This window comes from Sorex araneus, chromosome 3 (genome assembly GCF_027595985.1).
Source record: "Sorex araneus isolate mSorAra2 chromosome 3, mSorAra2.pri, whole genome shotgun sequence".
In the NCBI taxonomy this organism is placed as follows: Eukaryota; Metazoa; Chordata; class Mammalia; order Eulipotyphla; family Soricidae; genus Sorex; species Sorex araneus.
The window spans coordinates 180,256,408-180,282,549 of NC_073304.1; the positions used below are offsets into that span (position 1 = coordinate 180,256,408).

General features: G+C 41.2%; 1 protein-coding gene across 6 annotated transcripts in view; it reads right to left on the reverse strand.

Annotated features, from left to right (window-relative positions):
• The window catches only part of CNTN5 (contactin 5), an 832,499-nt gene that overhangs the window by 355,978 nt on the left and 450,379 nt on the right, over positions 1-26,142 (reverse strand). For 5 of the 6 annotated variants that reach the window (XM_055129784.1, XM_055129781.1, XM_055129783.1 and 2 more), the window contains 3 exons: positions 15,525-15,746; positions 5,365-5,488; positions 5,063-5,238 (listed from right to left, as the gene is read on the reverse strand). In XM_055129784.1, the coding sequence (XP_054985759.1) occupies positions 5,063-5,238; positions 5,365-5,488; positions 15,525-15,746 (522 nt within the window). The remainder of the gene's footprint in view (positions 1-5,062; positions 5,239-5,364; positions 5,489-15,524; positions 15,747-26,142) is intronic. The other variant, XM_055129785.1, reaches the window with a different exon arrangement.

The following is a 26,142-nucleotide window of genomic DNA, read 5'->3' on the forward strand; positions in this document are numbered from 1 at the left end:
GCGGCCGCTCTGCTGCTGATCGACCACAACCCAGAGGCCAGCTAGACTACTTTGGGTACCAGCAGCTTCTTGCAGAAATGTCTCTAGACTGTGAACCAAGCCATAGCCCCACGCCGGCCAAGGAGGGGAAAGGTCTTTCTTTCTTGGTTTATTTTCCCTTTTTGGGGAAAGACGGTGTGGCATCCGCCATTTTATAAGGACCATTGAGGAATTACGAACTTGGAGGCATGGGAAGGAAAAAAAAAAGAGGTATGAACTTGCAACAGCAGGATGCGTGGGTGATCTCGGGATAGGGGCGATACCAGCATGCTCTAAGCTGAGATGCGACCTGGGTGGCCGAACGTTTGTGTGGCCACTTTGCTGCTGATTGACCATGATCTGTAGGCCAGCTAGACTACTTTTGGTACCAGCAGCTGCTTGCAGAAATGTCTCTAGACTATGAACTAAGCCATAGCCCCATGCTGCCCCAGGAAGGGAAGTGATGCAATTTCTAACATAAATCTCCCTAGACTTAGTTACTAAAATACTAAAATACAGAAATCCCAAGAGACTTCATATCTCTTCATTCTCAGCAAAGGAAAACTAATTATCAAATTATCAAATGCTTCCTTTTCAGCAGGGCTATTCATTGGGGGGAAAACTCCAACAACAATAGTGAGTTTTATGTTGAAATATGGAATGTAATCAAGGTAAAGAGAAAGTGAAGTGAAATTTATCAGTTACCCAGACAGGGGTGGGGGGGCGGGGGAGGTGGGAGGTATACTGGGGTTTTTGGTGGTGGAGTATGTGCACTGGTGAAGGGACGGGTGTTCGAGCATTGTATACCTGAGACATAAGCCTAAAAGCTTTGTAACTTTCCACATGGTGATTCAATAAAATAAATACATTTAAAAATGAAGATATGCAAATGAAATGAATATTAAACTGTAGTTGTGTTTAAGAAACGAGTTCGGTTTTATGTCAGATCAGTTAAACTTGCTATTGAATTGATGTAAGTGTACTGGTCTCTATACAAAGGCAAAAATTAGACTTTTATATAAGAATCAAAGATCCAGAAAATATTTTCTCCTTGCAAGCTACATAGGAGAAACTGGATGTTCTTTAAATATTTACATTTCTCTTTTTGTACTGACTCTGACAAACAGGAGTCCCTAGGAAATGTTTCGATCGTGGCCACAGTGATTTTCAGACTTCCTGGACTACAGTTCAGTATTTATCAAAATAAGAGAAACCTCCTGGGACTGTCTGGAATGATGGGGGGAGGGATCCTGCAGGAACAGCCTCAGGTGCAAGTAGAGGGTTTTTTTTCTGCTTGAAGAGGCAGAGTTCCAGGGAATGGGCACTGAGTGATCTTATTCTAAAAAAACCGAATAATATTCTTTCTACTGGTTTTAGTAGACATCAATAGTTTTAACAGGGCTTAGAGAATCCTATTGATAAATTTGCTATACATAAATTACTAAACAAATGGTAAAAGTATCTAAATAATTACTGTAAACTAAATATAGCATAAAAGTATGATTGAAGAATAAGTATCAGATATTGTTTAACTGACAGTATTAAGAAAAAGTTTCGTGGGGCTGGAGCGATAGCACAGCAGGTAGGGCATTTGCCTTGCACGCGGGGTTTGATTTCCAGCATCCCATATGGTCCCCTGAGCACCGCCAGGAGTAATTCTTGAGTGCAGAGCCAGGAATAACCCCTGAGCGTCTCTGGGTATGACCCAAAAAGCAAAGAAAAAAAATTTCATAGTAATTTCATCAATTTGCAAATTTTTCAAATTGCAAGATATTTAAAACATTAATAGACTTGGGTATTAGACTTGAATGTTAATTTGATAAACTAGGTTCAAACTATAAAATTATTTATAGTTTTACTAAATAATTTTCAAATGTGTGATAAATTTTGACATAAATAATGGCTGGTAAATATAAAAGGATTTATGATTTCAGCTTTACACTATGTGGAGAGCAATGAGCATTCCTCCTTCCAGAAGGGGTCTTTGGTATTAAATATCCTAGCAATCATAAGCAGTGAGTTCACTCTATACATTCCATATGAAAGTGGATATAGAGAACCATAATGCAAAGAAAGGTTGCCACAAAGTGCTTTCACCCCAAATTTTAATTTATTTTTACATCCTTTCTGAAGTCCCTCCTCTTTACTCTCCCTAGCTTCCTATTTCACTTTCTCTCCTTAATCCTCAAGCTATCTTGATTCCTAGAATCCTACAGAAGCCATGCTCCCACTTTAATATTTATGGGGGAAAAGCTAAAGGACTCCTTTTGTTATATGACCAATATAGGCTTAGCATCATCCAGACAGGGGAATACTTTTTTATTCCAAAGTCGTCTCCCTATGTCAGGGGCTGCCTGTTTCCAGCAGGCACTTACCAGATGGATTCTTACATACACTCAGTTAAGGGCCTCTAGAATTCAGCAATACTCTGGTACAAGGAAGAAGGGGCAAGATCATAGAATTCGACCCAAGTATCACGTGTCTGTCTACTTAGAGTGTGCTATTTCCAAAGATACTTGTGTGTTAACTAGCATCAGAGTGGTTTGATGCTGAATTGGAAGGTTGGAAGGATGTATGTATGTATGGGTGGGTGGATGGGTGAGTGGACGGATAAATGAATGGAAAAGTGGATGGAAGGAAGATGAATGGAAAAATAGATGATGAATGTGTGAGCCTTCCTTGCCTAGTCATTGGGCTATAAATTTGAATTCTAATGTACAGTCTCCAAGGGAACAGTTCTGCCAGCTTTTACTGGTCTTTCCAGGAATTCTGGAAGACATATTCAGAAGCCTGTGGTCTTCCAAAATTAATACATTTTTGCTCTGTAGCAGGTAGAAAAGTTTGCTATTTTTGCATCCACTGTGAATTGGGGTGGAAGGGTCAGTAATCACAACTCATAAACAGACTACTGCTCACTGATGTATAACTTATATCAGTTTATGTACAGACCAAATAAAATGGTATATTATTTGCACATGATGTTCTCTGAATTTGCTTTATAAAACCTTCTATTGCACAGAAAAGCAATTTAGTAAATTATTTTTTTAATATTTTAATTATTTTATTTTGGGCGTTTGGGGCCACATCAAGCTGTTCTCAGGGCTTACTCCTGGGTCTATGTACAGGGATCTCTCCTGGCAGTACTTGGAGGTCATATGTAGTGCCGGGGATCAAATCTGGGTCAGTGTGTGCAAGGCAAAAGCCTTACCCATGTCACTCCCTTGAGCCCCAAAGAGTATTTTAATATATTTTAATGTGAATACTGAAAGTATTATGTCCTATGACCTACCAAATAACATTTTATAAAATAAAAGATTTTTTGGTTAATATTTTGTTACTAGTGTATGCAATGTACTAACATAATAAACTCTTTACCTAAATGTACTTTTATTGTTGTTGTTTTGTTTTGTTTTGAGGCTATACCCAATAATGCTCAGAGCTGACTCCTGGCTCTGCACTAAGGAAATACTCCTAGTACTATTAGGGGGACTCTAGGAAATCCTGGGGATCGAATCCAGGTCAGCTGCATGCAAGGCAAGTGCCCTACCCATTGTACTATCACTCTGGCCCCCACCTAAATCTACTTTAAAATATTTAGATTTTTTTAGGATTTGGCTCAGTGTTCTCCAAAATGAATCCATTATCAACGCTTTACTTTTTCCTTTTCTCCTCACACTTCTATAAGAGACTGTCTGGTTAATTAGACACAATACCTGAGGATTAGAGAAAAATCAATTACTCCATTCTTGAGAGTATAATTTTAATTTTAAAATCATTTCACAATAAATTATGCAGTCAATATTGTTGCATACAAATAATTAACACAAAAATTCCTGTCTCCTCTGTTTTTTAATGTTTGTAATTCTCCAGAATTTAAATTCAAGTAGGATTACTAAGAGATTACACTATTTTTTTAAAATCAGTAGCTTATTGTCAATTTAGTATTAGTGCTCTTCATATGGGACATCAATTTCAAGAGTTTTAAGAAATACATGTAGACATTCAATTCACTGTCACTGTCACTGTCATCCCGTTGCTCATCAATTTGCTTGAGTAGGCACCAGTAACATCTCCATTGTGAGACTTGTTGTTACTGCTTTTGGCATATCGAATACACCAGGGGTAGCTTGCTAGGCTCTGCCATGCGGGTGAGATACTCTCGGTAGCTTGCCGGGCTCTTTCCGAGAGGGGCCAAAGAATCAAACCTGGGTCTGCTGCATGCAAGGCAAATGCCCTACCTGCTGTGTTATTGCTCCAGACCATACATTCAATTAATTTAAAAAATAAAAAAAGTGTCAGTACATATAATTACAGGTGATTTGTTTTTTACTTAAAACTTTGAGATTACTGAAACATTGGCATTTCAGAGACATTTCTTTGGATACCTGATTATAAGCAGAATTTTCAGAATGCCATCTTAGATCTAGAACATTCTATAACAAATAGCTGCTATGAAGGTAGAATAAGATTAAATAGTGATTCAGGAGTGTTCCAGTGTTCAGGAGGTCTGGGAGTCAGCAGAAAGGTCTAGGAGTGTGGTGTTGCTTGGGTATTGTTGTGTATGGACTACCCACCACTGTCCACATGGCTCGGGGCCTCATGGGCCTCCTGACCATGTTTGGAGGCCAGGGGTAGGGCATCCAGCTGAGAGGGTCCTGTAGTGCCAGCAACCAAACCTGGTACATGAATGTGAGGCATGCATGCTAAGCCTCTGTCCTTTTGCCCAGTCCCATATAGATATTTTTTAAAGACTCCAAATTATAAATCTGTTTTATAATTTGATCTTATAAGGTTCTAGAATTCTAAAACTTATCTACTTTCATGTAAAGAACGTTTAACACATTCTCACTCACTATGAACCTTGACGAGAACAAGAATATAGGGGAACATATCTCGGGAAGAAACACATTGTTCAGGTGATTCTGATCCTTAGCTTGACCATTATTTTTAAATTTGAGCTCTTAAGTGTTTTCTTATCTAAACTTGAATGTCATACACACATACACATTGCACATATTTCTGGAAAAAGCAAGACTTTACTCACAGGCAAACTGAAGAATGGCTTCTCTACTAAGAATACTTCCAAAAGTGTTAGCTGCCAGACACTGGTAATTCCCAGAATCCTTTGCTTCACTTGGATTGCTTATAATGAAGCTCCCGTCTATCAAACTGTAGCGATAATCACTTTCCAAGTCTATTTCTGTTCCATTTCGGAGCCATCTTAGGAAGAATCAGAAGACAAGAGCAAAAATTACTTCAGATATTGTAATACTCCCTGGGAGTGTCAGAATCTCCTTGAATGGAATTTTTAAGACTAAAGAAAAATGATTAATATTGGATTTCTACCTGTAATTTGGAGCTGGATTACCACGAACTTCACAATTCAGGGCTACTTTCTTCTCATCTGAGTCAGTCGGGAATATGATATCATCTGGTTCTTGCACAAACACTGGCCCGTAGTCCACACTTTCTGTAAGGACCAAAAGGAACACATTCTAAAGTTTCCCAAGATACCAAAATGGGGTTTTCCCCCATTATCTTCATATTCAGAGTGCTTGTTTGTCCCCTGTGATCACCCAGCACACTGACAGGCCAAGCCCTTTTTCTCCATGAACTATAGGAACATTATTGTTTTGTTTTGGTAACTTATTAAGAAGTGTTTTTTTTAAAAATATGGGCAATGACTGGGACTGGGACTGTCATAACTGTCATTACCAAATCATAGAGTAATATATATATCTCAGAGAGCCCAGCAAGAGACCGAGAGTATCCCGCCCACACGGGCAGAGCCTGGCAAGCTACTGGTGGCATATTCGATATGCCAAAAACAGTACTGATAGGTCTCATTTCCCTGACCCTGAAAGAGCCTCCAATCGTTGGGAAATAGGAGGAAGGAAAGGCTGCTAAGATCTCAGGGCTGAGAGGAACAGAGACATTACTTGTGCCTGCTCGAGTAAATCAACAAACAATGGGATGACAGTGATACAGTGAAATATGGGTAATGTAATGGGAAAGCATGTATCTCAAAGACTTGCAGTGGACACTAACACGTCTTTGCACTGAGACAATTCAAAGCAGAGATAACGAACATTCAACCAAGCTGAATTGTTTGAAAGGAGCGAAGCCTGTCAAACTCTGCACACAGGACCTGTGGCTGTTCCACCGAGAAGGGCTGCAGGAGCTGGGACAAAGCACCGTGTACAACTGGGAGCCTCAGGGCTGGACACACCGTGTCCAGAATCTCCAAAAGTGTCCAACTCGGCCTCTGGGGGGCCGGATGGGGGCACACCCACAAGTGTGCAGTGAGGCCACACTCCAGCTGCCAAGGGGAGGGAAAAGCTGGCCTTGACACTGACACCGAAGTCCAAGTGGCTGATGGCCATGAAATGACAGAGCCTAATGTCAGGCTGGGCACCCCGAGAGAAGCGTAGTCACTGCTGCCCGGTCACTCGGTCACTGCTGCCCGGCTTACTGCTGCCCGGTTGCTAGGTCTCTGCAGCTCGGGTCACTCAGTCACTGCTGCCCGGTCTCTCGGTCACCCTGCTTGGGTCACTCCTGCTCAGGTCACTGCCGCCTGCCGGCTCTGAAGCCCACATCGGAAAGCACGTTCAGAAACAGAGAACGGCTGCGCAGACAGCGGCCGGCGGGATGGACAGAATCAGGGGTCGTCTGATTTGCCGGTCACTCGGGCTCCGCAGAAGGTGACCAGCGTCCCGAGCCCCCGGTGTGGCCCCCACATCTACACCCAAGAACGGTTCACATAATGTGAGCAAGCAGGGGGAGCACAGCGGCCCGGGGAAGGCTGGAAGAAGCAGGTGGACAGAACAATGGGCTGACCCTGAACCACTACGAGGCAAGGTCACGGGGTCAGGGTACAGATTGGGCCACGAGCTACGCTCGCTCCCACGAAGTGCAAGTGCCAGCACCTGGGCGGGGCCTGGGCGGGGCATGCCAGGGCCCCACCAAACACAGACCCACAGACCAGGCTGCCCCGCCCCGCAGCCCTGCAGCCCCGCCCCATGGTCACGCCCCTCGAGAGCCCTGCTCCCTGTGGCACTGCCCTTGAGCCCTGGCACGGTGGCAGCGGGGTAGGCTGGCACCGGGGCAGGCTGGCACCGGGGCAGACTGGCACGGGCTGCACCTGGCAGTTCTGGCTTTCGGCTCAGACTCAGCAAACATTTCCATTCTCGCCGTTTTTTGTTATAGTAAAGGAGAGAAGCAGTGAATTCGCAAAGTGCTTCTTCACGGCGTTGTCCTGGCTAACTTTCTCCTTCTATGTTACCTTCCCAGCTCCACTGTCGCTGGCCCCTTTCCCCTGGCCCTTCAGCCCTGCAGGGGTGGTGCTCAGGTAAAGGAGGGCTGTGGGATCCTGTGGTTCGGAGGCTGGTGCCGGCCTGTCCTTGTGCTCCTCTCAGCGCCCCTCAGCGCTATTGCCTCAACTCGGGGAAGTGGCTGTCAGTCCGGGGAGGGAGTGGGCATCCCCGACTCACATTTACCGCACAGCACCTGGCCCACACCACAGGGGAACTCGCCTCACCGCACCCACGGAAAACAAGAAGTGTTTCTCCTCTCACAGTGCTCAAGTCATTTCACACCAACTTCTGCTCTCCCCAGAAAGCCACATGGCCTGAAAAATAGTTTCATACCCTTCCGTGTATTTAGTTTCTGCATTTGAATTGATAGTGGGTGTAAGAATGTTGGCCTTAGCTAGAGGGCAGCTGCATAGAAAGTTTGGGCTCAGCCCTCTGGGAAAGGCTGGTCACTAAGGGGACATGTTCCCTCTCTGGGAAGGCTGGTCACTAAGGGTGCAAGTTCCCCCTCTGGAAAGACTGGCCTCTGAGGGGACATGTTCCCCCTCTGGGAAGGCTGGTCTCTGAGGGGATATGTTTCCTCTCTGGATAAGGCTGGTCTCTGAAGGGACATGTTCCCCATCTGGGAAGGTTGGTCACTAAGGGGGCAAGTTCCCCCTCTGGAAAGACTGGCCTCTGAGGGGACATGTTTCCCCTCTGGGAAGGCTGGTCACTAAGGGGTAAGTTCCTGCTCTGGGAAGGCTGGTCTCTGAGGGGACATGTTCCCCCTTTGGGAAGGCTGGTCTCTGAGGCTGCATGTTCCCTCTCTGGGAAAGGTTGGTCACTGAGGGGACATGTTCCTCCCCTGAGAGGGCTGGGGTCACTGAGGGGACATGTTCCCTCTCTGGAAAGGCTGGTCTCTGAAGAGGCATGTTTCCCCCAAGAGTCTGCAGCAACAAACCTAAAATGTGTTAGGTATACATGTGAGAAAGGTAATTCCTGGATTTTTCTGGATGACTTTCCCCTAGATATATGCAGTAAAACAGGGTATGTTGTGAGATCAGATTGTTGTTGCAAGGCTAGGTGTGGTAAGAACTAGGTGCTCCGGTGAGCAAAGAGTAGAATAATTTAACTGCAAGTGTTTAAATTATCCTTGGAAGTCATGAAAGCACATTATATACATGTTGTTCTTTCTTTTTTTTTAGTCATAGAGTCTTACTCAGAAACTTCATCTATCATCTACTATGACTCAAAAACTCCTGAAAATCAACAAAGAATTGGAGGAAATAAGCTACAGATTCATGATTAAGATGATGGTTTCACATTCTTCTGATAAAATATTTTAGAATAACTTAAAGGGAACATTTATATCAAATAGTACTTAATTCAATATAAAGGTTATAAAAAAATTCAGTGGGAAATAAGGAGGTAATCAAAAGTTTGTTTTTGTTCCCAAACTACCCAGGAATGTAGCAGCTAAAGGTCAAACTTCTCTAACTATAGTTTCAGTGACTCAAATGTCATGAGTGTAACTGGTGTTGAGGGATGTGCCTTTCTAAATGGTGAGCATGGCTTGTTAAAACTAAATATAATCTCACTGCAATTTGCACAGCTTTTGGCATTGACTTATGATATGTCAAAATATCTTGTATGCCAAATAATAGAGTAAGATTCTTGTCTGAGGATATTACAGAGAATTTTCACTGCTGAGATCCTGTGAGAGGATATTTAACGCCATATGATTTCAAACATTACAAGTCTAGGCCTGTTAGCATTCCTGGTTTCTGCTGTACATTGCAGTAGCAAACTTCACAAGTCCATGAGATAAACAAAGCTAGCCCTAAACCTCCAGAGGAGATGCCACACCTCTTCCAGTCATCAGATTAGAGCAGTAAACAAAAATAAGGAGGTGAGCCAGGGAATGAGTCCCAGAGTCGCTTTCCCCAAGCAACGCTGGCTATCCCTCAGTTGGGCTCACAGCAGTCCTCTGCAGCTGCCTCACCAGGAGGGCAGCATTTCCCTGGGAACCGCACTCACTCTAGGCCCAGATTTCTTTCTCCCAGTGGATCTTCCTACAGCACTGGTGCATTCTTTTTTATTCTTTTCTTTTTGGGTCAAACCCGGCGATGCTCAGGGGTTACACCTAGCTCTGCACTCAGGAATTACTCCTGGCAGTGCTCAGGGCACCATGTGCTCGGACTTGAACCCAGGTCGGCCACATGCAAGATAAACGCCCTACACACTGTGCTATCGCTCCAGCCCCTGGTACATTCTTTTTTTTTTTTTTTTTTTTGCTTTTTGGATCACACCCGACTATGCACAGGGGTTACTCCTGGCTCTGCACTCAGGAATTACCCCTGGCGGTGCTCAGGGGACCATATGGGATGCTGGGAATCGAACCCGGGTCGGCCGCGTGCAAGGCAAATGCCCTACCCGCTGTGCTATTGCTCCAGCCCCGCCCTGGTACATTCTATTGTTTGTAGAGATGCTGATTTCTCTGACAAAGTTCTCTGGCTTTAAGTTGGCATCTGGTTTTCTTGAACTTCTAATGAAATTTTTGACATTTATTGATAAGCAAGCCAGAGACCCACTTTCTTCCTGCCCAGGTGCTTCAGAGATCACCTGATCTGAGACTTCTGCAGAGGTCCTCTACCACAATGTGACTTCTTGTTGTGTCATTATGTTTTCGATTGTTTCTTGGCTCATGACCAGATACTATCATGTCTCCTGGATCATAAACATGCCTTTCAGACAGAAATCCCTTGTAAACAACTACTTCTGTGTTCCCTTTTCTCAAACAAGACCCTAAATTTCACCACACGCTAGTTAGCTGTCACTATGGCCTTATTAGCTGATTCATGTTATCTGACCTAAGCTTATTAAAATTAAGATCTAAGGAAAAATGTCATCCTATTGTGTCTAATACAATGAAAAGAAATTCTTTTTAATGAGTATAGCACATTTTATAAGATCATTTCTAGAATTTTTGAAATGCTTAATTAGAAATTGCATTTTGTGATGACATTCATAATTATAGTGAGATACTTTCCATACCATGTGACCCTCTCAAAGGAATTCTTAAGGTATCTCAACCCTCCTTTAACTTTAAGTTGAATTTCAACATGTAAATTAAGTTTCTTTAGAAAAGTTAGACAAGTGTAAACTGTCAGTATAAAACTAAAGATTCCTAATAATTAAAGAGCATTATTTGTCTCAAATAGTATCTTTGTGTTTCTTGGGTAGTGACATACATTGTATTGTAGCACTGTAGCACTGTAGTCCCATTGTTCATTGATTTGCTCAAGCGGGCACCAGTAACATCTCCGTTGTGAGGCTTGTTGTTACTGTTTTTGGCATATCGAATATGCCATGGGTAGCTTGCCAGGCTCTGTCATGCGGGCAAGATACTCTCAGTAGCTTGCCCGTCTCTCCGAGAGGGATGGAAGAATCGAACCCAGGTTGGCCACGTGCAAGGCAAATGCCCTACCCACTGTGCTATTGCTCCAGTCCTATGTTGTACATATAATAGTAGCACTGTAGCACTGTTGTCCCATTCTTCACTGATTTACTCAAGCAGGCACCAGTAACGTCTCCATTGTGAGACTTGTTACTATTTTGGGCATATCAAATATGCCATGGGGAGCTTCCCAGGCTCTGCCGTTCTTGTTAGGATACTCTCGGTAGCTTGCCAGCTCTCTGAGAGGGAGGAAGGAATCGAACCCGAGTTGGCTGCATGCAGGGCAAATGCCCTACCCGCTGTGCTATCACTTCAGCCCACATATAATATTAATTAACATTAATTTGGAATCTTTTAAACTTTAGGGAAGAGGATAGTATCTATTTTTATCTGTTTTAATTTTAGTTTTATCAATAGATAGCATTCTTTCTAGGCAGCCAATCCCTCATGTCAGTCAAGATTTGCTTAGTCAGGTCCTAATTAATAATTCTTCCTTGCAATGGAAGTCAGATGAAAGAAAGTCATATTCTTTATATCCCAATATTGAAAGTCTTATTTCATTAATTTGGCCAAAATCTACTCACCAGAAGCAGGCTTCTAAATTTAGTTAGAAGAAAAGAGAAGGAATTACACTGTAAATTCTAGGAGTCACTGTGAGACATTTGATACACTACTTACTACTGAGATGATCATATTAGTTTTATATTATTTTGTAAGAAATAAAATATCACACAGTTCAAGTCATCTATCTTCCTTCTCCTTTGTCCTCATTCTTATTTTGTCTTCAGAGATAAGCACTATGGTCAGCTTTCTGTCTCAAATTCATTTCAAAAATATTATACACATATATGCATTCCCCAAAGTACATATTATTTTAAGTTTATTTCTTCACATAAATTATGTCTTATTTTCTATGAATTTCCTTTTTCATTAGGCTCATACTTTGAAGTATATTGATTTTGTTTCTTTTCTTTCATAGTTTTAAATTTTCAATGAATTAAAAGCTACAATTTATCTATTAATTTTCCTTCTAATTAACATCTAAGTGTTCTGCAAGTTTTTGCTATTAAACATATATTTCAGTGAACATGCTTTCATATTTGAGAAATTATGTGAGAGTTTCTCTAGAATGTATTTACAGAAGAGAAAATGCATTCCAAATTGTTCTGCAAACTGGAATTTTACATTTCTTAGAAAAACCTTAGCTCTACATAGGGTACTTTTGTGCTTAACTCTGAGCTGAAGTGGGATCACTTTCTATTCAAGCTCTGTTAGCTCTCTCATTTTTCACAAGAGCATGTCAACCCTAGCTTTACTCTCTATTAAGGCTAAAGGGAATTACCTGACAAAAGCCATATGTCAGATCCATGTCAAAGAGAACAAACTCAAAGTCACATCTAGCCAAGATCTATCAAATGCTCAGATGCAAAAACAATAGTTCTGAAAGATGACTTGAAAATACTCAGACTATCTACTCTTCACTATACTCTAAATATAAATTAAACTGATCAGCAGATAAATTAAATCAAATAGGTTCCCATCCAGAGCTCTGCTATGCAAAGAATGGCCCAGAGATTAGCAGAATGGGATTCCCTGAGGCAGATCATTTGGCCTGGTCCTCATCTTCTGAAGGGGGACCTACTTTCATAAGGGTCCAAGTGGTCTGTGTAAATATTAAAAGCTAGTATGCACAATTTTGGATAACTGCTTCTTTGTTTTTGATAACTTTTTTGGTTTTTTTTTTCTCTGTCTTTCATGACATAGACAAAATTTGTTATGTCTACAGTAAAAAAAGTACTCAGGTCACTGGTTATTACATTAAGTGTTAAATTCTAAATGAGGACCCACCAGAGAAATATCTATTATCTTAGAATCAGAAATATCTGAGTTAAAATTAAATAATTGTTTAATTTTAACGTTCTAAACACTGGGAAATACAACACTGACCCGAGTACTTTTTTTCTTCTTACTACCTGGGGCGTATTCGATATACCAAAAATAGTAACAATAAGTCTCACAATGAGAGACGTTACTGGTGCCTGCTTGAATAAATCGATGAGCAACGGGATGACAGTGACAGTGACAAACTACCTCAAATGGGATCAACCTTTGCAAACTTTTTGGCATTTTCAGCAGATACATTGAATTGGTCAAGTCTTCCTCCATTTTCAATACTTTTTAATCAATTTAACATGCTTTAATTCATATTTTCTCCCTATGATTTATCAATGAGACCTAAGTTAACTAATACTTGAAACAAGAACAAAGGATAACACAAACTGGAGCCTAGTGCCAGAAGTTCCTACCACCCTGGTACCTAATCTAGGTCACGTTACTGACACGCCTTACAATGGCAACATGTGACAAACACAGCCACCACACATTTCTGATAGAGAGTTAATATAAAGAGAATTTTTAAAAGAGACTTTTGAGAAGTTTTCTCATTACAACAAAATTGAGAGGAAGGAGCAGAGATTTTGTTCATACATGCCCCGTCCCTCCACAGGTGATGCCCCTTCTATTACAAAATCACTCATCCAAACCACCAGACATGTCTGTTTTACAATCTGTATGACAATGAATCAACACAGACTAATTTACCAAGGTCTAGAGTTTACCCCAGGGCTCTCTCTCAGCTAAGAGATGTATCTCATGGATTTGGACAAATATACATGTAACTCTTATTTTCATTCATTCTTCCACTTACCTAAATATTTGCTATATTCTTCTTACTCATCTTTTTCCAACTCTCAACCTCAACTGACCACTAATATTTTTGTTATTTTCACAGATTTTTATCTTTCCCAAAATGTCACACAGGTGGAATTCATCAGTGTTTGTTTCGTATTCTTCCAGTTAGTGATATGCACAAAAGTTTCTGCCATGTGTTTTATGTCTTAGGAGCACACTTCCCTACCTACTTATTATTAATGTTTCCATATTTTACTTACTGAAGAACATCTTCATTTTTTGTAAGATTTGACAATATAAATTAAGATGTTATGAACATCCTTGTTCAAGTTATTGTATGTAAACTTTACATTCCTTTGAATAAATAGTACGGAGTATAATGATTAGATTATATGGAAAAAAGAATATTTAATTTTATATGAATCTACCAAGAAGCTTTCCAGTGCTTCTGTGCCATTATGCATTCCAACCAGCAATTAAGAGTTTTTCTTATTTGACATTTTCACCAAAATTTGATGCTGTCAGTGTTGCAGAACTTAGCTGTTCTACTAGGTAACTACAAGAATCTCAACGATGCACTCCCCAGTGGCATATGATGTAGTACCTTCTCATATTTTGATTTGCCAGCCTTACATCCCATCTAACAGGTTTTGTTAGAGTCCGTGGCTTTGAGTTTTAGAGTCTTTAGACAACCAACCTCCATCAGATGCATCTTTTGTAAATAATTTTTTCCAGTGACTTGTCTTCTAATTACCTCAATATTTTCTCTGCTGATAAAGTTATAATTTTTTAAAAAGCTTATACCAAGTATAAGTATTCTGAAAAGAAAACATTCAGAAAATTAGTTCCATATTAAAATAATGAAATGCCAGAACTATGAGATGATGGTGCTCTGCATGGCAGCAACAAATGTAATCATGAGGAATGGGTTTGCTTGTGTTTGTCATCCCAACCTACCCTGACAGTTCTAGAGTCTTCCAAAAAGTTCACTTCTTATAGAATTAATTCCTGCATGTTTAGTTCTTTATCAATTATAAATGAAATGAGGCTAAGATTAAGTAATGTTAAGAAAGAACTAGGCATGTGACTGAAAGCTGTTCTTTGAGAAAACTTTTACATAATTAAGTTTTGTTTTTGTGTTTGGGCTATACCCAGTTATACTCAGAGGTTACTGCTGGCTCTATACTCAGGAATTCTGGTGATGTTGAGAAGACCATATGGGATGCCAGGGATCAAACCCAGGTCAGATGAGAACAAGACGAGTGCCCTAGCTGCTCTGTACATCTCTCTGGCCTCCACATATTTAAGTTTATGAGTTTATTTAATCTTAATCATGAATCAAAATGTATATCAATATAATAAAAATGTCTTAAAATCTTTAAAGATGTTTGGAAGAGAAGACATAACCTAAACGGATTTAATGTTTCTTTTAGCTTGATTAAACTTTAGATGTTTCTCCCTGGCTATAGCCCACTAACCTCCTTTAGGATAGAGTATTTACTTTAGGAAGCTCTAACTGCAAGTTCACACTCTGCCCTTCTGAGATGTAAATCTTCACTTAGTTTCTTGCAGCTTTATCATCCAAGAATATCTCAAAGATCTGGGAATCATTTCTTTGAAGCACAATCAAGAAAGTACTTCCAATTCCCAATTGTAATAGGAAAGCATGAGGCTATCTTATAAAAACACCAATTTTGGGGGGCTGGAGTGATAGTACAGAAGGGAGGGCATTTGCCTTGCACGCGGCTGACCAGGGTTCAATCCTCCACCAGGAGTGACTCCTGAGTGCAAAGCCAGAAGGAATCCCTGAGCATTGCTGGGTGTGACCCAACAAAGCAAAAAATAAAAAAATTAAAACACCAAATTTTAAATACAGATGTAATAATCTCAATATCCCAACCCTCCCTAATAACTGTCACTTTTGTCCAACCTAAGAATGATCCCATGATCCCACTTTGAGTTCAACTCTCTGCCCTACTTGAAATAGTCTTGACCTTGACCATAATCTTCTGGAATAGTCTTTCTTGCCTTTTTAACTTCAATGGATACAATTTTCCTTTGACACTCACCATCTTGTTTGAAGGCATCTGTGGAATGATAAAGATTGATGGGGGAATAATCATGCTGAGCTGTCCCTCGCCAGCTAGGTGAAGAAACACTCAGTGTTCCTAGTGATGGATTGCTGTATCTTGGCCGGGTCTTTGTACCAAAGAGCGATGAAGATGAACTCTTCTTAATTCTTAGTAAAGCAGCATATGAAGTAGGGAGATTAGGAAGAGCTCCAGAATATTCTGTGGGAGAAAAAAATAATAATACACAGTGGATTTTGTGGAGAGTGGTTTATTTTTTCCTATGAAACTCATATTTTCTAAAGATATTGTTTACATCCTCTTTGGAGTTGCAACTGAATGCAAACTACAGTGAGAATGGGGAAAGAAAATGTTATGTTTGTAGTTTAAAGAATTTTCTGTAATCCTACTGGCTACAATATTGGCTATTACACAAGAAAATAAGTGTAAAGGAAGAAAGAAAAGGGATTAAAGGGAAGGAAAGGTGAGGTAGAAGGAAAAGGGAGTGGCAAACGAGAGGGAGGAAAGAAGATATCTAAATTATGAAGCCTTTATTATTCTGGTTAGGGATATTTAAATTCAATTTTTAAAAGTTTGTCTGAATGTAAAATATTTACTCAATTCATTAGCATTAGATAAGTTTTTTTTTTCTTTTTGGTTCACACCCAGGGATGCACAGGGGTTACTCCTGGCTTTACATTCAGAAATTACTCCTGGCGGTGTTCTTGGGGGACCATATAGGGTGCTGGGAATCGAACCCGGGTTGGCCGCGTGCAAGGCAAATGCCCTACCCGCTGTGCTATTGCTCCAGCCCCATCGATACTTCTTTATTATTGGAAAAGGGGAATTATTTTCAATAGCATCTATAAGTATGCATTGGAATTTTATTGCCTAAAATTTAACACATAGAAAATGCATTGAGCATAGCATATGTTTTGAAATGCTCTAATTAATGCTTCATGTTCTTGATAAGCTGTCAAATTCACTATGGAACATAACAAAATCTGGATGAAATTTGTTTAGTAGGTTTTGTTGTATAATCTATATAACTTGTTACTGTGAGGTGAAAGTGCTATTATGAAATTACTCTTACTATTATGGAGAAATATCTTGCCCATGTATTTCTTTAATTCCTGATGCTTTTTACTTAAAATATGGATACTATCTGAAATAGATTTATTAGGACTCCTTTATGTCCAGAGGGGAACATGAGTTTATTTTCTAGGTAAAATTTTTTAAAATATCACTAAGTATGATCAATTTCAGATTAGCCAAGAATTAACCTTTTCCCCTATATATATCAATTAAAATGGATAAGTTGATGATCTGGAAATAAATCCAAGAATCAGGAAATGTGATATTTGAACTTAACTATTGGTAACTTAATTTTACATTTAAATAATTTGTTTTGTTATTATACTTTCTTGAAATTAAACTTATTTACAATGATAAAACTACCTCAGAAATATTTTGGAATGAAAAAAGCATTTTTGTGATACAAAAATAATACTTAGCTGTTAAATTCAAATTATATTTAACATTCTGTTCTTGAAATTGTAGATATGATTCCTTGAAACTCAAAAACTATATATAGATATTTTTTAGATGTTCTCTACTTTTAAAATGTGCATGCTATGTGTAGAACAAGTCCTTCAGGAGTTTTTAGAGATTTGTAACTTTAGTCTTTGCAGTTCAACTACAAGTCTGGTGAAGCTGGATCAATTTTAACTGAAAATATCTAATCTCTCCTGGGCAAACTATATGAGAACAGATTATGGGCAGACATAAAGTCTCCTTTTAAACCTGGATTTTAATGCAAGTGTTGGCACCTAGAGGTATAAAGCAATGAAAAAAATGAGTTTTCCTTTCACATAGTTTGTAGCTATAGTCACTGAACCTATTTCTCAGTATATCCAGTTATTTTGCTTTTGGTCATCCAAAGGGACTGGAAAGTAGTACAGCAGGTGGGGTACTTGTCTGTGTGAGTCTGACTTGGGTTTGATCCCTGGCACCCCATATCTTCCCCTAAGTCCTTCCAGGCACCAAAACAAAACAGGGGGTGGGGGGGGTGGGGGGGAGGAACTATCCCATGGTGATGTGAACTGTTAATATTGAGAGTGAGAATGTGTTTTATAATTCTTATAACTGTACATGATAACCAGTGGAAAACGAAATGGGTCATTATGAGATTTTAAATAGCCAAGAATATCATCATGGTTATAAATCTTGTGTATATACAAAATGCATACAATCGGGGTCAGAGATGGGCTTATGCCTCTTTGCAGAAGCGGAGAAGAGCAAATGCTAATTTGACCGTGTGCACGATGGGAGGCTTCATCTGTTATGGAATAGATGCATCTGCTGTGGCGGAAGCTTCCTTTTCAACAATTAAAGTAACCCCAAAGCTGTTACTAGAAATCTGACAATTTATTCATTCAAATCTTCAACAAACACATAATGAGAAGCTCGGAGGGGATACACGGTAGGACTCCAAAGGTTAGAGGAAGACGCTGCACAGCCTTTAGGGGACTTATGATCTAGTGGTGAAGAAGGCTGCGTGCACGTTTAACCAAGTGTGCCCCCAAATGTTAACTCAAGGGCATAAAGTCTTCCCCAGCTTTCTGTATGTGGTGATGGGGGTGTGTGGGGGTGATCTTCACACTGGCTACAAGCCTCAGGAAAGGCTTTCCAGGTGAGATTCTACCTCAGCTGAGCTACTGGTGATCAAGTGAGCAAAGCTCTAGTTAGGAAAGGAGGAATAAATTCCAGAGACAGGGAAGGAATGTATGAAACCTGGAAAGGGCAACATGGAGGCTTGGTAGGTAGAAATGGGCAGGAGCTCAGAGCGTGAGGGAGAGAGGATGGCTAAGGGATGCCATGCTTGGGATGTCAGGCCAAAGAGCGTGGTCCTGAAAACGGACATGGAGATTTTGAAGGCTCCTGTTGATGGCAGGGGGAACAGGGGCAAGGGGAGAACTCTACTCAAAGATGCAACCATCAGGGAGGATGTGATGGTCTGAATGAGAATCGATCAGCAGGATTACTGATGAGGGCTTCTGTGGGAAAGGCCGCTGAGGGGAGCTTCTGACCTCTGGCTGTGCAGGCAGAGCCTGAGGGCCGCCAGGGCTTTCACACTGATTATAAGATTATTTAAACATGAGGGAAAGGCATGCTCCTGAGAGAGATTATTACACGATAATCAAATAGATGTTTATTAAAACCATGACAACTAATGAGTTTGTCAAGATAATCTGGAAAATGAGAGGGTTGGAAATGGAAGCTCTGAGGGAGGCAGAGGGAAGGGCAGAGAGGAGACAGGAGAAGCAGTGAGGATGGGGAGGGGCAGCTAGCAGGCAGCACTGGGCAGTGAGTAGGGGTCCCGGGGGTCTGAATGTGGGCCAGAGACAGTAGGAGGACAAGAATTTCCAAACTTGGTCCCCTATGCTCTTCTCTGCATTAAAGAGGGACTCAAGGTGACCTAAGTTCCTGGGGTCTGGCCTGAGGCACCTATGCCCAGTGCAGTAGGTCTGTTCAGAGTTCCTAGGCACCAGGCCCTCCATCTGTCCAGCTCCTCTCTCTGACCATTCCAGTGTCTCAGCTTCTTAATTCTGCTTCTAGGGAGCCTCTGCTCTGGACAATAGGATCATAAGCAGAAGTACCCGAGGAAAGGTGTTCCAAGCACAGAATTCTGTGTAGCCTCAAATTGTCTGGATGTGGGGGGCATCCCTCACATTAAATATGATCACTCCATCCTCTTTAATCCCCTGCTTACATGCCCCCATCTCTTCTTGTTATCCCACCTGTTCTCTTTTTGATCTCGTCATTTTAAGAATAAGATCTTATTCCTCCTGATTTTAGGATGGTCAACTGATTTTATTTATTTACTGGCTGTTGTGCCACACCCAGAGGTGCTCAGGGTTTACTCCTGGTTCTGTGCTCAGGGTTCACTCCTGGCAAGGCTCAGTGACCATATGTGGTGCTAAGGATTGAAGCCAGGTTCACCAGCTGCAAAGCAAGCGCCCTAGTCCCCACTGTCCTATCTCTCCAGTCCAGTCTACTGTTCTAATACTCTACTTCCATCTTGGACCCTGCCATTTCCTGTTTCATACTTAGAGTCTGTGTTCTATTTCTCTACTCACTCCCTTCGATCACATTGCTACTTGCTTTCGTCTATTGTTCTCACAGCCTAACCTCTCAGCCCCATTTAAACCCAGCTATCATAATGCTCTATCCCTAAAGGTGTCTGGGGACACAGACCACAGTGAGAGGTTCATGAGCTAACCAGCAGCTGGGCCATTTGCACCTTTGCAGCCACACTGCTTCATACACCTCATCCATTTATTTGACCCTCTGTCCTGAGTCTCCTGGTCTTCTTGATGATGGTTGTACAAACAGTTTGAGGGAAGAGAAGCCATTACAGGTTCCTAGAGAAGTTCTGTGCTCAGTATCTTCCCTCCATGTCCCGAGCACTTTGCAGTGGATCAGCTGTCTTGCTGCTCTCACTACAGAGGTCTCTCTCCAAGGTGTCCTTGGTCAGAGCATCAGTTTTCACCACTCAATGGTAGTATTAGACACAGTTGACCAGTGTTTTCCCTTTAAATGCTTTTTCGTATGATTTCAGAATCTTATGTTTTTATTCCTATTTCACTCACTACTTGCTATTTACTTTGCCAATTAGATTGCCTCCAGTTTCTAAATGTTGGTATACTCTAGAAAAATAGAAATTCATTCAAATAAACTTTCAAATATAAAATAAGCCCTTCCAAATGAATTCCACTTCAGTTTCAGTAACTTGGCTATCATTCTAACCTCTGCCAAGACAAATATTCCCTATATTCATTCGAATTCTTCCCAATAAGCAATTCTTTTCTTCATTCCATTTCCTTTTGTGATTCTGCTTTGGGTCTGAACAATGACTTAACCTCTGTGAGTGAAAAGCATTTTCTAAGATAGAGTGTTGGGTAAATCTCACTTAGCATTCATAATCTTTTATTATCATTTTAAGAATTATCATTTCAAGTGGTTAGGGTGGGTCTAACTTCTGGATCCATGGATTCAGAGAGGATCAGTGAAAAGTAAATGCTAGATAACATTCTTCATATTCTTTGATTACTTCTTTATGCACGGACTGGAGTGATAGCACAACTGGTAGGGCGTTTGCCTTGCACACAGCTGACCTGGATTCGATTCCTCCGACCCTCTTGGAGAGCCGGGCAAAATACTGAGAGTAACCCGCCCACATGGCAGAGACTGGTAAGCTACCTGTAGCATATTTGATATGCCAAAAACAGTAACAAGAAGTCTCACAATGGAGACGTTACTGGTGTCCGCTCGAGGAAATCGATGAACAACAGGATGACAGTGCTACAGCTACTTATTTATATAACTCCTTCTTTTGTTTTGCTAGCTTTGCTTTGTTTTTGGGTGGGCCATGCACATGGTGCTCCAGGAAAGGGCTGTCTAGGCTTGGTGCCAGGGTAGAACTAGGACGCAAACTATGTGCACCTACCCTTAACCATATCCCTGGTCCCCCTATATTTCTTTCACCAAATCAAAGCATCATTTTTAATCTGTTTCATCCATTCTCTATTAAGCATTCTTCATTTTTTCCTGATAACTCTTTTTGACCATTTCCAATGTGTCAGACCTAGTGATAAAGATTTTGAGTAAATTCCAAATTGTCTCTGAGGTCATGGAATCAACAATTTGGGATCAGCAGGTGGGGATGACCAATAGATCAAACAGTCAAGGAATATTAGTCAAATAAAATTATCCTCAAAATATACATGGCTGAGAAACATGACACACAAAATGAAGCAAAAGAAAAACAAAAACACAGCCATAAGGGAAAACTTATCAACATGATCTTCTTTGTCCTTTACTGCAAACATGAGTCAGTTCCTGAAAACGGAAACTCGTCTCTGGTGCATCATTGTCCTCCTACACTGCTGCAGTTCCTTTTATTGACTGAGAAATCTGTAGGAAGGCAGCCCTGTCAGCAAGCTTGCCTGCAATTCAGGCGCCAGTGTCACATGCCTGGTTCAGATACGGATGCCACCTCCTAGCTGCTGGGTGGTTTGAGCTAAGATATGGGCAGGTCTGTGCCTCAGTTTCTTTGCCTTCAGAATGAGGACAACCTATCATTTGAGCTGACATGACACATGATAACTACCCTCAGAGTTGTTGGGTAGATCAAAATCTAGGGCACATAGAAGTTTGCTTCACTCATAGTGAAGACTCAATAAACAACGAACTATTACATCACTATCACTATCATCCTGTTGATCATCCATTTGCTTGAGCAGGCCCAGTAAGGTCTCCATTCATCCTAGCCCTGAGATTTTAGCATCCTCTCTTTACTTGTCTTTACCAATGGTGCTGCATTAGAGGCTCTTTTAGGGCCAGGAGAATGAAACCCATAATTGTTACTGTATTTGGCATATAAATATGCCATGGGGAGCTTGCCAGGCTCTCCTGTGAAGGCAGGAAGCTCTTGGTAGCTTGCCAGGTTCTCCAAGAGGGAGAACTAGGCTGTAAGAGAAGTAATAAATTCAAAATTTCCTGTACAAAGGCACTGAGATATAGTAAAGTGGATGAGGTGCTCCCCTTGCAAGTGTTCGACTCAGGTTTCATTACCAGCATCCCCAAATATTTCTGAGCACTGCAAGGAGTGATGCCTGAGTGCAAAGGCAGGAGGAGTGAACCCACCCTGATGCATCCCCCCACCTCCACTCTGTGTTCTCTAAAATCTCTGCATCTCCCCGGACCCCCAGAATCTACTGAATGTGTTAAAACATGTGAAAATCAAAATGCACTGCCAAATGCTTTTCAACCCCAAGAAGGTGAAAAATAGGGCTCCGTCCACCACCACCCCGAGGGCAGGCTTGTACACTGGGATGGTGTTTGCCTTACACGCACGTGACCCGGATTGCACCCCGGTATCAATAGGATCCCCTGACTACAACCAGAGAGATCCCCAAGTGCAGAGTCGGGTGTGATCCCAGAACAGTACTGGCCCTTGCTCAAAAAACTGAGTTCTTTTTAAGAAAAGAAAGTGCCCCCAGGTCCCTTTGATGAGAAAAATTGACACTTTGGCCCTGACTCTGTAATCAGCCTAAGGAATGAAAGGCAGCCACAAAGGGCCACCTGGGGACACTCCTGGAGGATCCCACTCCACCCCTGTGACCAACACAGGTGATGCAAGTGTCCCAGCAATGGCGCTAACACAGCAGTGGTTGCACGTGGCCCCTCAGATCTGGAGGACACTTTCTCTCTGGCTGGGGGCTGGAGGAAAGGTCAGCGGGGAGGGCTCCATCCTCACATCCCGATACCCAGTGGGGCCGCCGAACCCTCAGGAGGGATCCCTGAGCTGAAGAGCCTGGATTCAGCTCTGAGCAATACTGGATGCGGCCCTAAAAGACAATGACATATACATTTCAAAAGGAAAAATCTCTGGTTATATTTTCGTTGTTTCTAACTTTACAAACGAGGTTCTCTGTTCAAACTCCTTCTCTTGTGGGACCAGGTGCTTCCTCTGCCCAACCCGTGTCTTTTATTGGGGCCGGAGCGGTGCTCAGGGATCTCCCTGGTGGCGATCCCAGGGACAGAACCTGGTGGGTCTCCTGTAAGGCCAGTGTCCACCCTGCTAGAGCGCCCCTCCCTTCCGACTTATGCATTTTTCTAAGTAAGGTCCTTCAGCAAAAATTACCTTGTTTCTCCAGAAACCGATAAAGTCTATTAAATAAGAATAATTTTTTATTTTTAAAAATTACATATAATTTTTTATTATCTTCACTCAAAATATTGCCAATACACACAATTACACAGTGGACATAATTGAATGTTGGGCTTAAGCCTTCTACACCTGATAGTGTTGCAAAATGAAAACACCAGTTTTACAACTTATTTTACTCTGAGTAAATAAAAGTGTGGTAAACGGAGTATTTACAAATTTATTTTTTGGATGTGTGTTCATACACACATAATACACACACACACACACACACACACACACACACATATATATAAGTAACACTGTAGCACTGCTGTCCCACTGTTCATTGATTTGCTTGAGTGGACACCAGTAACATCTCCATTGTGAGACTTATTGTTAATGGTTTTTGGCATATTTAATATGCCACAGGTAGCTTTCCAGGCTCTGCCATTTGGGGGGGATACTCTTGGTAGCTTGCCGGGCTTCCTGAGAGGGATGGAGAAATCAAACCTGGGTTGGCCGCATGCAAGGCAAACGCCCTGCCTGCTGTGCTATCAGTGTATAATACCACTGTACTGCTATCATGCCGTTCCTCAACAATTTGCTCGAGTGGGCAGGCACTAGTAATGTCTCCATTGTGAGACTTGTTGTTACTGTTTTTGGCATGGTAGTTTGCCCCGCTCTGCCGTGCGGGCAAGATACTCTCGGTAGCTTGCCAGGGAGGGCCGGAGGAACGGAACCCGGGTCGGCCGTGTGCAAGGCAAATGCCCTGCTGCTGTGCTATTGCTCCAGCCCAATATATAATATTATATATATATATATATATATATTTCTTTTGGGGTTCGTCCATGCCCCCAGAGATGCCTAGGTGCTATCTCTGTCTCTCTGTGCTGCAGAGTAACCCCTGGCAAGCACCATAATCCCTATACCATCTCTTCAGCCCTCCCATAAAGAAATTCATTAAAAAAGCATTGTCTGAGCACTTAACCTCCAAGCATACACAGCTGAGTTTAGTTTCACTGGGAGACGGCTCTGGCCCCCTGGATACCATTTAGGGACCCCTTGCCCCCAAAATTGATCACTTAAGGAAACGAAGTGTACAGAAAACCGATGCCTTATTTACTCTTATGTTTCTATCGGCTAAAGCAAGACCAACCCATCTTTTATCCATATTTATGTCCAGGGTTTAGAGGAAAAGTGACACAGAATTCTTTTCTTAGGGTTTGGGGGGAAAAGTGACTCCGAATTTTTTTTGTTTCACATAAATCATCTCAGTAGCTTACATTTTAATGAATATCTATACTAAAGATGTCAGAAGAATCTAGTTATATGCTAATCATTTTTCTCCTATTTTCTCACTTCTCACAGACTAGGCCTTAGGGAACATGCATTACAGTATTTCTAAAATGGTCTAGAGATTTTCTGATAAAACTCAATTAACCTGGTGCTCTCAAACCATGAAATTCCAGCTGGAGGTTGGGTAGGAGTAAATATTAATGCCTTCATTAAATATTTCCTAATCAAATGACCCGGGGACCACCGAACTTACTTTATTTAATAAAATTTAGTCTATTGAGTCAAAATGACATTGTCACCACTTTCAGTTTGGAACTAATAGCATTGCTTTTTCATTACCTAAAGGCCACTGACTGATGCAACGTTAGCATTGAATGTAAACAATACCGATGAAATAATATATCAGTCTGCAGAATTAAACCTCTCTTCGGTAACATTTATGAATAAGACTAACATGTCAATAGTAGAAAGGATACATTTAAAAATATTTAATCCCTCATCAGAGAGACAGTAAGTGCCTTGGCAGAATACATGCTGTGGGAAGCTGGTGGGACTCTAGGCACCTCACGTTCCCTGAGCACTGCTGGGAGTGACTCACTATTTCAGAGCCTGGAGTCTCCCTGAGCACTGCTGGGAGTAGTGAGTAGAAACAAATTTTCCTTGTTTCCTGAAAGTAATCCCTATCGCTTTTTAAAATTTCATGAATTTTATATCAACTAAACCTTGAAGTTCAAACTCTACCTTTGAGTGTGAGAGACATATTTATATGGAACTTTATAGCCCTTAAAATGTTGATGACAAAAGTGAATTCTTACTTTGGATTCTGTAAATGAATATTTTTGTCGATTCATCACAAATTGATGTTCATTTTTATAGCCAAAGAAGAGCAAAGAACACCCCTCAAATTAATGACATGACAGTTAATTGTATGAAAATTAGTTTTTTCCATATAATTCTACTTTAATTTTAAGTGTTTATGTAGAGATACAAAATAAATAATGTTTAACAGCATATGATAAGTGATATACCAAATAAATTAGTGTTTAATCATCTGAACTCATAAATCAGGGGAATGAGCAACACTACAAACCGATGACAGAAAAAGCAGAAGTCACACAATATCCAAGCTTGCAATATGATTCAATTTAGCATCACCGTCGGCATGGGGAAATCTGATATCTGACCTTTTTCAGGATAATTGTAAGGCTGTGCTCTCTTTGATGAGAATTAAAGTTAACTGCGACTTTAGCCTGCTACTGTTTTATGAAGCTTGCACGATGAAGGAAACACCTAGCAACGCAGTCGTTTGAAGCCTATTTAAAAACGGTTAATAATTTATAAATAACGCGTATCATTTCCATTTGGTTGCCTGCATCTGTGGAAAAAGAGAGCTGAAAGAGCTCCAGGAAGAAGTACCTTTTTCAAGAAATGTATATGTGCGAACTTGACAGGAAAACTTTTATTTGTTTTCTTCCGGGGCCCTGTCTGGCAGGGCTCAGGGCTTACTCCTGACTCTTGCTCAGCCATCACTGATATCAGTGCTCAGGGGACCATACAAGTTGCTAGGGGTCTAACACCTGGGTTGATGTATGCAAGGCAGGAAGCTTT